General features: G+C 34.3%; 1 protein-coding gene and 1 pseudogene across 2 annotated transcripts; one reads left to right on the forward strand and one right to left on the reverse strand.

Annotated features, from left to right (window-relative positions):
- The first annotated feature begins 376 nt into the window (after positions 1-376).
- ACBP6 (acyl-CoA-binding protein 6) lies at positions 377-3,438 on the forward strand. The gene is made up of 4 exons (XM_086437363.1): positions 377-536; positions 2,781-2,898; positions 3,087-3,149; positions 3,237-3,438. Exons 1-4 carry the CDS (start codon positions 525-527, stop codon positions 3,305-3,307), a joined length of 264 nt encoding a protein of 87 aa, XP_086293489.1. The 5' UTR covers positions 377-524; the 3' UTR covers positions 3,308-3,438.
- A 2,663-nt stretch (positions 3,439-6,101) lies between these two features.
- On the reverse strand, positions 6,102-11,192 carry LOC147408384 (E3 ubiquitin-protein ligase SINAT2 pseudogene; annotated as a pseudogene). Its single transcript, XR_015175730.1, has 4 exons — positions 10,831-11,192; positions 7,749-8,365; positions 6,873-7,256; positions 6,102-6,603 (listed from the first exon to the last, which is right to left on the reverse strand). The product of XR_015175730.1 is annotated as an E3 ubiquitin-protein ligase SINAT2 pseudogene (transcript).
- Between the last annotated feature and the right edge of the window lie 1,311 nt (positions 11,193-12,503).

Consider the following 12,503-nt stretch of genomic DNA (forward strand, 5'->3'; position numbering starts at 1 on the left):
AAAAACCCATATTCAAAAAAATAAATTTAAAATATATATATTTTTTTTAACTTGATCCAATTTGTTAAAATGAACAATTACCAAATTATCAAAATTTAAAATTAAATTTCAATAGTAAAAAATAATATTTTTTTTTATTTTTTAGAATTTTATTCTTTAGAAATTTGTAGTATCAAATCATATTTTTGGATTCTAAAATATGAGATCACGACTTTTATTAAGATTAGTTCATTTTCAACAAATAAAAAAATTGATGAAGAGTAGCTAAAACAACATTTGTGAAATTTTGACAAAATATATACTTTATTTCAGAGAGCATTGCTGGATAAGCTATAAGACTGACACCTTATGATCTGTCCTGCATACAACCTTTTCAATGGTATAAACGTAATTTACGAAGAAATATTGTCCACTTTATCTATCGATTCTCTATATAAACGTGTATTCATGTAAATCATGGGAGCGGAGCAAACGATATCACTGATATTTGGCGGAGAGAAGCAGAAGATCGGTTGGAAGAGAGAATGGGTTTGAAGGTCTCTTTCTCTCTCGTTTAATTTCTGATTTTGATTCTTTTCTTCTTCTTTTTTTTCTGGATCTTTATTGGTTATGATTATAGTCGAATTGTAGACGACTTGAAATCTGCATTAACAAATGGAATCCAATTGATCTGATTCTTTGATAATTTAGATCTTTTTAGCTCTGATCACATTAAATTTCATCCAGATTTGCGTTAATGTCGCAGTTCTCGATCTTAGGGTTTTTTTTTTTTTTTAATCTTTTGTTTGAGTTATTTAAGCTTCATAGCAAGGTTGAATCTTGCGGTCTTACAAGGAAAGATCTTACAACCTCAATGAATTTCGGTGAGAAATATCTTTAGATCAGATTACTTTAATAGATATATATTTATTCTGGGGCTGATCTGAGTCACTTGCAGGCCAATATGATTGCTCAAAGATGGATCCTACATACGTCCACCAAGTATTTTGTTGATTTTTTGAATGAAATATCTGTTGTTTTGGGTGAGATATCAAAGTTTTTTGGTGTGATCTCTTACTTGAGAAGTAATTCGAAGAGCCATACAGAGATGAAAAAAGTTTAGTTTTATTTTTTTATTTTGGGGGGTGGGGGGATTCTTGTCGTCGGTGGTGCTGTGGCGCAAAAGAAGAAGATCAAACCAAAGAGAAATGTCTCTATCCTCAATCTAACGATCCATTAATATCAAAAAAATTAAATAGTAAAATGGGTATTTACTAAAATTTTGTGGTTTAATAGTATAGTGGGATTTATAAAAAATTATTGAAGTAAAACCCTAAGTAATCTTGTAGGAGCCTTCTGGCAACAGTCATTTTCTTTCTCCTCTTAATGGAACCAGTCCAGACTTGGTACCTCATCTTGTAAACTTTTTCTTGATTTGTTCATCAAAAGAACATGTTTTACTCACACCTAAGTAGCTTACTAGTATATATCTATCAAGGGCAATTTTTCCAAAAATAATAGATGAAATAATCTAATTTTGTGGGGTACTTGTTGTCTCATCTTCTTTGATACCATGTGTCTTGAGACTATTGTAATGTGATGCTCCTGCATCAATTTAGGTGGGAGGTTGGATGATCTCATCTCAGTTTAGGAAGCCCAACATATTCAATCCCGTTGGTATTCAAATCACCAACGGGTTCTAATGCACTACTCTAAAACGAATGAGAGTGGACACCGTCATAGGAGGATCTATCTCACTACTTTTTTCTAGAGGGACCAAGGTCATGTAAGGTTATGGAATATCACAATAAGATTCTGACTCTTGAAGTGCTTTTCCAGACAATGATGCTCTCAGTATTGACCTTGAATAAAAGAAGTCAGCATTTTCAAGGCATTTGTTTAAGAAGTTGGGTCTGAAAATGTTTCTCTCATTACCCCATAGCAGTGCAAGTTCTCACCACCCATCATAAGCCTTATCACAATTGTATGGAATTTATTGCACAAATCTCTTTCCGCCATTCCATCATATTGAAAGTCATTCTTTCTTAAGACAAGTTCATTATATCTCCTCTCAATACCCGAATCCTTGTGTACCCCCTAATAACCAAGATATCAGTGATTGCCACTTCTGGAAATCTCCATTTTAAGTTGCTCATGCTCTTTGTGTCTATCCTTTTAGTAATGAGCTCGGACATGTTTGGATTGGACCAACCAACTGCAATGAATGTCGGACTTAAAACTTGAATGCAAGAGGTTTTATTACGTAATAACTGGAGCAAAACTACACCTACCTAGTTTAGAGTTAGGAGCTAAGCCACTTTCTTTAGCCTCTGTTTCATCCTCTGTTTGCTGGGCCTAGCCTACTGATATCAAGTGTAGTCAGGGCCTCCATTTGCTGCTAGCATACTATGGCACTTTAAAGCCTACTACTCCTTCACCTTTGGTAAAGTTGCTTCCTTATCTCCTCTCCTTCAAGTCGAGTGGCTTCACTCCTTTTGCCCCTCCGTTTGCGTAGTCTCTAAAGGAGCACTCTTAAGAGATCCATCAAATGCCATCAACGGTAGACATTTAATTTTCTGTGGTGTACGAAACAGATAGTCCATGAAAGATTGGCTGTTTTTTTTTCTTCGAAAAGCAAGTTATTACCTTTTCTGCGGTTCTGGCTTTGTGAAATTTTTTTGTGGTTTGGTTCCTGGAAATGTTGATGTAACTCCTCTTTAGAAAGAAAGGAAAATTTTAATTGCTGTTGTTATTTTGCACTGTTGCTTGAACTAATATGTTGTCTTTTACACACGTCGCAGGAGGAGTTTGAGGAGTATGCTGAGAAAGCTAAGACCTTACCTGAGTCCACAACAAACGAGGACAAGCTTATTCTTTATGGGCTTTACAAGCAAGCAACTGTTGGACCAGTGAACACCAGTATGTAATAATCAATATCAATGTAATAATGTTAAATTCACGAATGAAAGTCCTAATTATAGACCTGATATTTGCTTTAATATATGAGATGAAACAAACCAGCTATTTAAGATAAGCAATAACTTAGTAATTTATTTTCCTTAGTTGAGTTGATTTTCCGTTTCTTGAATTCCTTGTTATCATTGCAGGCCGTCCCGGTATATTCAATATGAGGGACAGAGCAAAGTGGGATGCATGGAAGGCAGTTGAAGGTAATGGACCCACCCACCCTGGAACGTTTTTAAGTTGAAATGTTTGATGTTGGTCTTGGAATTCTTATTCTGATTCTGTTCTTGCAGGAAAATCACAAGATGAGGCAATGGGCGATTACATTACTAAGGTGAAGCAGTTGCTGGAAGCCGCTGCTTGATGTTTATTTCCATTTTCTTTAACTAAGAATGAGAAATTCCATATTGTGTGTTATTGAGTATAAGTACTAGTACTTGTACTGTGTTCTTTCTTGATGTTTCAGTCGATAAATCAAGTACTTCCAATTGGACATATTTCTGTTTATGCTTCTCTTTTAGTGTGTTTTGGGAATTTGTCAGAAAAAAAAAAATTCACTAGACAATAGGATGTCTGGAAGAGATCAGGTATGTTGGATTAGAGTTTTGAATCAGCTTTAGTGCTTCAGATATCCTCTCAATTCAAGCTCCTCAAAGTCCCTCTAATTATATGGGCTCACAATGAAGTGAAAATGCTGAAATCTGCAAGAAAATGATTGTCTGGATTAAGTGTGTTTTTTAGGAAATTGAGGATTTTTTTCTTCTTCCCAGTTTAATGACAATGGGCTTTTGAGAAATGCTTGGGTGGGAAAATATTTTCACCTAGTTCGGAATATCACTTTGGTTGAGAAAATAAATTCCAAGGAAAATGTATTATGATACACATGAAAAGTACATTTCCAGGGAAAATAATTTTTCCACTCATTTTCCATGCTCAATCATTCAGATCCTTAGGGAAAAGAGGTTTCATAGATAAAATGGGAGCATTAGCAAAGTTTTTCATAGAGACAAGGTTTGTTGATGTTTTGACCACTCACTTCTTGTAACTGGTTGTTGTCTTAATTGTCTTAATTACCATGTATTATTACATTTAGAGAGTTGTATGAATAGGAGAACATAAGGGGGGGGGGACTTAGAAGGATGACTGTGTCAAGAATGAACTATGGGGCACGACCCTTAATGTTCAAATTTTATAATAACCAATGGTAATAATTGTAATTTACTACTTATGCTGTTATTTTGTTAATTTGTGGAAGAAGAAAAACCAAAAGCCTAAGTCAGAATAAACTACAATTATTAACATTGGTTATCATCCTATATCATTGATATTCTCTCTCTTTATTTCACCCCTCCATTTATCCACATCCCTTTATTTTCATTTAACAACCTATAATATAATCAGATTGATTTTTCTTTGATGAAAAAAAAATAATAATAATAATAATATTTCAGTTGTTACGACTATATGATGGATATATCATTTAGTGACTGGTTCCTTGATCCAGATAATATGCAGTAATGAGCTGGTTATTAGTTTATACTATGGGCTGGTCCATTGTGTTTTTCATCCTGTGCTTCCATTCAATTCTGTCTAAAGTTATGATTGCTCTTTTCGAAAGCGAGTTCACATCCTCTTTTATTTTCAGTATTTCAATCCAACTTTTTTTGGCAGATGAGAATAGATTGTAAAGAAAAAGAAATTTAGACAATGGGTTTTGGTGGAAGAAACCCGAGGGGTATATGATGCATGATGTGATGGCAGTAACTCAATTTTTAGGGTTTACTTTTAATTTTCATGTGCCGGATATTTGGGAATAACTTTGGGCCTATTTGGTAAGTGCTAGTTAGCTTACTTAGTAAAATCTTTGGGTGATAATGCCCAAGACTTAGGTTTGATTCCCGCCCATGGTTTTAAAACTTGTTTTGACGGACGAGTTGTCATATTTATTTGTGTTGTATCAGCTCAACAATGACACAATTGACTGACTTTTAAGAGACACATCAAGTTTGAGTTGTCTCTGCTGAACAATGACACAATTAAGAGATGACACCAAGACGAATCAGACAAGTTGTCTCGGTCTCAGACTCAGAAGAGATTTGAAACCATGTTCTCGCCAGCACCAAGTTATGGATCACATTATTATAATAATAATTAAAACGTGTTTATCAAAAAATAATAATAATAATAATGTGGGCTATAAAGAAACTGCAAGGACTTTTGACTATTTCTGTTATCGTAAGAGAGATCTTCACTTGATAGAATTTGAGTGGGTACCTCCCTTTACCCCACTGATTCAAGGGGTACGTTAATGAAATCATGGTTTTTAAACTCGGTATCACGTCTCGTCTCGTTCAGCTGAGATACCAAGTTGACTCGGATGATACGTCTCGTCTTGTTCGACATTGAGACAATGGTTTTTAATCATTTAAAAAATCTGAAAAAATTCAGAAATGATTTCTATTAAAAAAATGAATTCAAAAAAATATATAATTAAAAAAAATCGATTTGGGGGTGAAAGAATAGAAGGTTGAGGCTTTAACTCATTGTCTCGGTTAATTCGGACGAGATTTTAAAAATCTCACTCGATACGTCCTATTTAACTCGTGAGTTAATAATTTTCTGCACTGTTTCATTTGTATCATCCGAGATATTGGAAAATATTGTCTGAGACAACTTGTTTATCTCACGATACGCGATCATTTCAAAATACTTTGTGAGTTGGTCTCATTCAACTCTGATATGGAACTAACTCAGTTGATACATCACGGTCTCCGACAAGTTTAAAAACCATGAATGAAATCCTCTCTATTTTCTTTCATTTTGTTTGATGGAGAAAAGTGAGTTCACAAAAATTAGGGTCTTGCAATTGGGATTTAGTATTGTCCTTGAGAATGGTTCTCCCTAGTGGTTTTAAGAAACTTGGACATTGAGGTACTCTATAATGCAAATCCTTCGCTAAACCCTAAGCTATCAGTATAATTTTGAAAAAAACCATCCTAGGGGTTAGGGTTTCAGGCAACCGATGGTGATCAATTCCAGGTAGCCATAAGGCAACAAGGCTGGGAGAAGATTTTCAAAATATCTGCCATCAACCAATCATGTCTCAGATAGCTTGATACTGTCAACCAGCACTACTAATGACAATGAGATGACATACGTGCATGACAACCATAATTCACATACATGTCATATATAGTCTATATATAATTTACAAGTCCTTAAGCAAGTACCAGATCGGATAACCATTTTTCGTTCTTGGAAGTAAGTTTATTCACATTTTCATTAATAAAGAGTGAATATAAACCTTGCCTCGAAAACAGAGGAATATAATTAAGGTCGTCATTGCTCTTTCCATATGCGACCAGTCACTCGCAGCTTCAATTCCTGCCTATTGCCACCAGAGAAGAAGAGTGCCATGTTCCGATGAATAACCAACCCATCATAACTGTCCCGGACCTTTCTGTGGTTGTCCCGAATGCTCCTTGGCACCCCCTGCCATGTTAGTTTCCGACCATTGCCACCCACTTCTAGACTATAACTGAAGTTCTTCGCTTCGTTTTCATCTCCCATGAATCTCAAGAATGCCATATATACCGGAGCCACTCCCAACAGGAAGGCCTCAAAGTGGAGACAGAATTGTTGTCCAAAGCAATTAAAAACCTGCAGAGAAAATTTGGAGTTAAAAGAGGAAGAAACTAAATGTAGAATACTATAGTAAACAATAAAATTAAAAGAAAAAAAAAAAAAAAACCATAAATCAATGTGCATATGTGGGCATCAATCCCCAGTGTCCCACTTGATGTGCATTTGGACATACTACATAAGTAATATAACTTGAGCAACTCCAATATAATCAAGTGTACCAACTTATAAAGCAACCTTATAAAGCATTGAAAAAAACTAAAAAAAGGAAGGACAAAAGGGCTTACTGTGAGCATCCAAGTTGCATTCTCAACTTCTTGTGGATTGGATTTGACATATCGATGGTTGAATGTGCACCCATCATGCATGTCCACCTTGTGATCATTTTTCAAGTGAGTTACGAGAGTAGGAATGTCACCGGTAACCAGGCACTCCGAACCTGCATAGGGGCAATTATAGGGCCTGTATCTGCACAGATGCTCATGTTTCAACTTGCTGTAATACGGAAACACGTCAGGGCATCCAAGGATCTGATACCGACAGGGGAGTTCAAGGGACTCGGCCACTTTCTCAAGAGCAAGGCATCTTATGTTTCCCAGTTCATAGCGACAAGTAGGGCAGTGATTATGCCTGAGTTTGCAGTTCGAGCAGAGTGTGTGACCATTAGGACACTACAAATGGAAATAATGGGAAAAATAAATTTAATAGCAAAGGAAATATAACTCTCGAATATAACATGGTAAAAATATTAGTGGTGAAATATTTTTTATTGTTTTATGAAACTCCAGAAAAACTAAGACTAATGGAGCAAGAATTTCCGAAATAGCATTGAGATAAAAGGCAAGTGATTGAATGTATCTATAAAATAATGGGAGCTTCTATTGCCACACCAACTTTTACTAATGCCACCTCAAGATGTGAGTTACTTCTTTGGTGATTTACGTATGAATTGGGGTGGTGTTAGCAAAAGTTCGTGTGGCAATATAAACTCTCAAATTAATAGAGGGAGAAGGAGAAAAAAATCAACATCCATGGGGACACTTACCCAACTATTGACTTAGGCCTTGGGAAAACTAATCGCAAAAATCTTCAAGATGACTTGACAAACATTATTTAAAAAATAATTCAATTCGATGGCAAACATGATCGCAGCCATCTTACACAGGAACAATAGAGCATAAGCTTAGAAGACAGGAGAAAGACCTGGTGTATGGGGGATACATTGACTTAGTGCAAACTGTGCACTCAAGAAGCTCATGCACACCATTAGTAGAAGATATTCCTGCTTTAGTGCAAGTATTGGAAGGCTTACTAAGCTGGAAATTCTCTAGTTGGTCATTTGCGGTAGACAATTCCATATCTTCGGATGGAGATTCAGGAACCTCCTTATAAATGCTGCTTCCCGGAGCCATACTAACTTACCAATCTTGGTTTCTCAAAGATTGCAACACACTACTCCTCAGGAATGCATCTATTTGATTTTTGTATCAATGAATTTTTCATGCTTGCATGAAATGCAGTACATGGTGAACAGAATTCCACTCCACTCGCAGCTTAAGTATCAAGCATCCAAATCAGTAGATCAGATCACTTAAGAAAATAATACCAAATCAGGTTTCTCAGAAAGTGTGTTGATAACGATGCAAGTTTACTTAATGTTTAATTTCACAAATAGCACAATGTTAGTGGCAAGTAATCCAACCAAAACAAAATGTCGAGACTTCAAGATCAAATCCCATTGGTTACAAATAGAGCTGTTTTAGGCTCAACAACCATGCACCTGACAGGAAGGGCAAAGAAGAGGAAGGAATAAGAAATAGCACATTATTTCACCTTTCAAACAAAAAGAGTGGAACGGCAGTCGTGGCCCTTAACTGTAATTCACCAGTACAATAGTTATAGCGGCTATCACAATGGAGCAATTTTTTTATATCTTATTTTGTGTTTTTCCAACAGAATACTCCATATAACTTATTTGAAAAAAAAAAATGACAAAATATTATTTTAAGGGAGGTGAACTCAACGACCCTTTAGTAAGATTTCAAATCTTACTAAGTTAGTTAGGCTAGTCTTACTCTTTACAATACTCAAATATAAAAGAAGCCTAACACGTTGTAGTCCAACGATTTGAAAAAACACTGCACAGTTCAGTATGTTAAATCATTTTCGGTAATTTCTCTAAAAAAAAATTAATAATTAATTAAAAAACAACCCCATTTTAGTAATTTTCCCTAAAAAAATTATAGATAAAAATGTAAATTGCTTGTACAAAGGACTTGAAAACAACAAGAATAATAATAATAATAACTAGCAAAACAACTTTGAGGTCGGGGGTTCAAGTCCAGCTCACCCATCCAAAAAACAATAATAATAATAACTAATAAAAAATGTACTTAATTTTCATACTGTCATACATTAATTTGAGTGAATTGTGATTAGTCAAATATTAATATCATCTTATTTTCATGTATTCTAAGCATATTAGTAGATTTATATAAACAAGTATGCATCCATGCTTTAATTAATTGAATACATTAATATAAAAAATTGATTGGTAAAAACAAATCAAATGAACCGAAACAACTAAAAATCTCACCTTGTGATCAACGTGAATACATTAACAATTTAGCCATACATATTTAAATAAAAAATAAAATAACATGTTTATGTTGTACTTAATAATTTGATCATTTAAGCACGTGATTTATGTATTTAAGTGTATGCAGTTAATGTGACATTGTTATTCTAGTTTCCATGTAGAATACTATCGTATTTAACTATTTGGATCTCAAATACGTGTGCGTATGCATGGAAAAATGTTGGTGATCTTCCTTTCCACACTCCATATGGTTGCATATTGTAAAATGATGGCCTAATAAGTGTGATATAATACCTATTTTATCATTTCCGGAAGTTTCAATAAAGATTTCCACAACATTTCCATCGTTTTAAAATATTGTAATGATTTCTACATTGATCAAAATATTTCCATTTCTAGGCTAACCAAAATAAATATTGAAATAGAAATTCAATGCTTTGCTCTCAATCATTAAGGTTTCACCTAAAATCGAATCTGAGACAAAACCTCTCCTTCTCATACCATAAATACTTTGACAGGACACCCCTTCTTGGAAAAAGGACCAGATAATTGATGATACAAGATATTCAAAGGATGGAAGTGAGGGGGAAAAGAGTTACCCAAGAAACTGCTGGAAAAAAAATCGATTTCCAACAAAAGTGTCACACTTGACCAAATCATCTGTAAGTACCATTACCATCTCTACCACCATAAAGGCCTTAGCCTTCACAATCACAATTTTCACTAGAGCCATGACTATAAACCAAACTCACACAGCAAACAAAAACTCATCGGCAAGAAGGATTTGAAACGAACAAAAGAACTCAAAGAAAAAAAGCCTCCAAAACCAAAATATTTGACTCCTAACTTCAATTGTCCAAAACAACCAAGGACCTCAGAACAATGTGTATTAATATTTACCTCTTGAAAGTAATTTATTTCCTCATATAAATTTTGCAAATCAGTAGGGCGAAATTGCAAATCTATTAAAATATCAAACCCAACAGTTTTCGGTTTACAGAAACAAACAATAAGTCCAACGATTCTTTCTTCTTTTCTCGGTAAGTAGGTCCAACAATTTTTAAAGCCAAAATGGCATCTTTTCTGTCCCGAAGAGATGTCTTTTCTTGGTGTGAAACTGGAAACAACGCCACCACTAACGTAAACTCAACAAAAGACAAATTTATCCACTGAAAAAGCTCCATAATTAAAATACCAACAACAAAGAATATTTTGTTGCCTAATTTCCCTAGAACACTTGTAAATTGCAACCAATTTTTCATATTTTCCCCTTGGATTAACAAGAAGTGTAGAGGCACTATTTGAATTGCCCTTTTTTGCACCAAGAAAAGGCATGTTTTGCAAGTAAATAAATACAAATATGCAACCCCAACAACAAAAAGCTTTTGTTGCCTAATTTCCCTAGACAAGTATAAATTTCTATCCAATTTAGCAAATTAGGTTAATTTTCCCTTATCAGATTAGATCAAACTGAGCTGCACCCATGTCAAAATGATTTATTTTATTTTATTTTAAAAAGCACCTTGAATCAAACCCTAATACCCAAACTGTATTCAAATCATTATTCAACATAACCCTAGATTCAAATTCAAACTATAATCCTAACCTCAGCACAGAAGATCAACCAAAACTAAGAAGAAAATTACCAGAACAAAGCGTACTCTTCAGAAGAATCTGAAAATGGTAATTGGAGAGAGCTTTAGAGATTGAGAAACTCAAAATTTTCTCAAAAAAGAGTAGTGGAATCTCTGATTTTGAATTCGAATTAGAATCATATAGAACAAAAAGCGATTGAAGAGAAAAAGCGGAGAAGATTCGTCATCTCGATAGAAGCCAAGAAGAAAAATCCAAAAAAGAGAAAGAAAACCCTAGTTTTCTTAGTGGTGGTCCGGCAACGCGTGAGGAATTTTCAAAGCTTTCTGCCCAATCTCCACTACAAAGCTTTATACGAGTTTCTGCAAATATTGTTGTTGTCTCAGACTCTGCGCTCTGTCTGTCTGCATTGTTGACTCGTCCGTGATAACTGAGTCAACCCGAAAAATGGATGATTTAGGCATTGCCCCTTCCAGATTTTGATGGATATTTGAAACTGATTGTTTACTCCTTGACCATAGTCTTTTATAAGAAATTAATACAGAATGACTAAAATACCCACACCTACACCATCTTTAGATTTAAAGTTTTGCTTTATTTAGTATCACCTGATTCCACACAAAACTCTTGATTTTATCTCCCAAAATGTCTTGAACGCTTCATTTATTTGGCTAAATCACCCAAGTTAAAACTTTATTTATTTATTTATTTATTTTGATTTGTGTGATTGTATATAAAATTGGATGAGAAAAATGATTTTCTTTTCGAAAAATGCAATTTGTAAGTGCATGATTGTAATTAGTGGTAAGAAAAGAAAGCAATATTCACCTCTTGTCGGAAAATATTTTTTGATTCAGCCCTAGCAAAAAAAAATACTTTTCTCATATCTTTATGTCATTATCTCATTATTACGCCCGTCCCAAAACTAAAACCCTACTCTCTTTTACTTTTTCTAATATTTTCTCAAGAAATCTATTTTTCTATGAAATAATGTATTTTTCCTTGAAACTTCTTTCTCTGCAATAGAATAGTAGATACAAATATGAGTAATTAACCAAAATGTATGGAAAGTGTCATAAAAAATCCTAATGTTGAAGAAAAGGGTATTTCTACCATTTTTCATTAGTCTCTCATTGAAGATCACAGTCAAGAAGTATGTAATGCCTTTGTGAAGAAAATATGGAAATTTAGAAAAACCACCTTCATGTCTTGGTAAATATTTGAGGTACCCAGCATTTTTAAGTGATGACTAGCACCTGATCAGGGTCTTCTATGTTAGACAAACAAAAATGATTAAAATACTCTTTAGTTCGTTGACTTGCCAGACACGCTTGAATTTTTTTTTTTATTTTTTCTTTGTTTTCAACCTTGGTTTAGTTTAGATGACAAAAAAAAAATGCCACTTGTACTCATCACAATTTCAATTACTTTGCCAGATAAATTAAGGATCGAAAACAGACAAACCTTTTAGGGAAAATTTTAGGAGATTTAGAGGGGAGGAATTTTCTACCATACAGATTGAAAAAGTCGTCCTGATGGAATATTTAAAAAATCCAGGATTTTTTGCAAGAGAGATTGAGGATGAGGGTACATTAGTCATTTTATTAGTACATCATAGTAAAACGATGGTCAAGAGACATACCATCACTTTGATATCACGGAGGGCATCTCAAATATTCACCTGAACTTGTAAAGGACCCACACACAAAAATAAAATATTTCAGTG

This window comes from Akebia trifoliata, chromosome 3 (genome assembly GCF_017979445.1).
Source record: "Akebia trifoliata isolate Shusen 1 chromosome 3, ASM1797944v1, whole genome shotgun sequence".
Classification (NCBI taxonomy): domain Eukaryota; kingdom Viridiplantae; phylum Streptophyta; class Magnoliopsida; order Ranunculales; family Lardizabalaceae; genus Akebia; species Akebia trifoliata.

What these genes read in the sequence shown, in the direction of transcription:
- ACBP6 (XM_086437363.1), top strand. An exon ending in TGTTGGACCAGTGAACACCA is followed by an intron (nt 2,899 to 3,086) that starts GTATGTAATAAT and finishes TTATCATTGCAG; the next exon opens with GCCGTCCCGGTATATTCAAT. An exon ending in TGCATGGAAGGCAGTTGAAG is followed by an intron (nt 3,150 to 3,236) that starts GTAATGGACCCA and finishes CTGTTCTTGCAG; the next exon opens with GAAAATCACAAGATGAGGCA.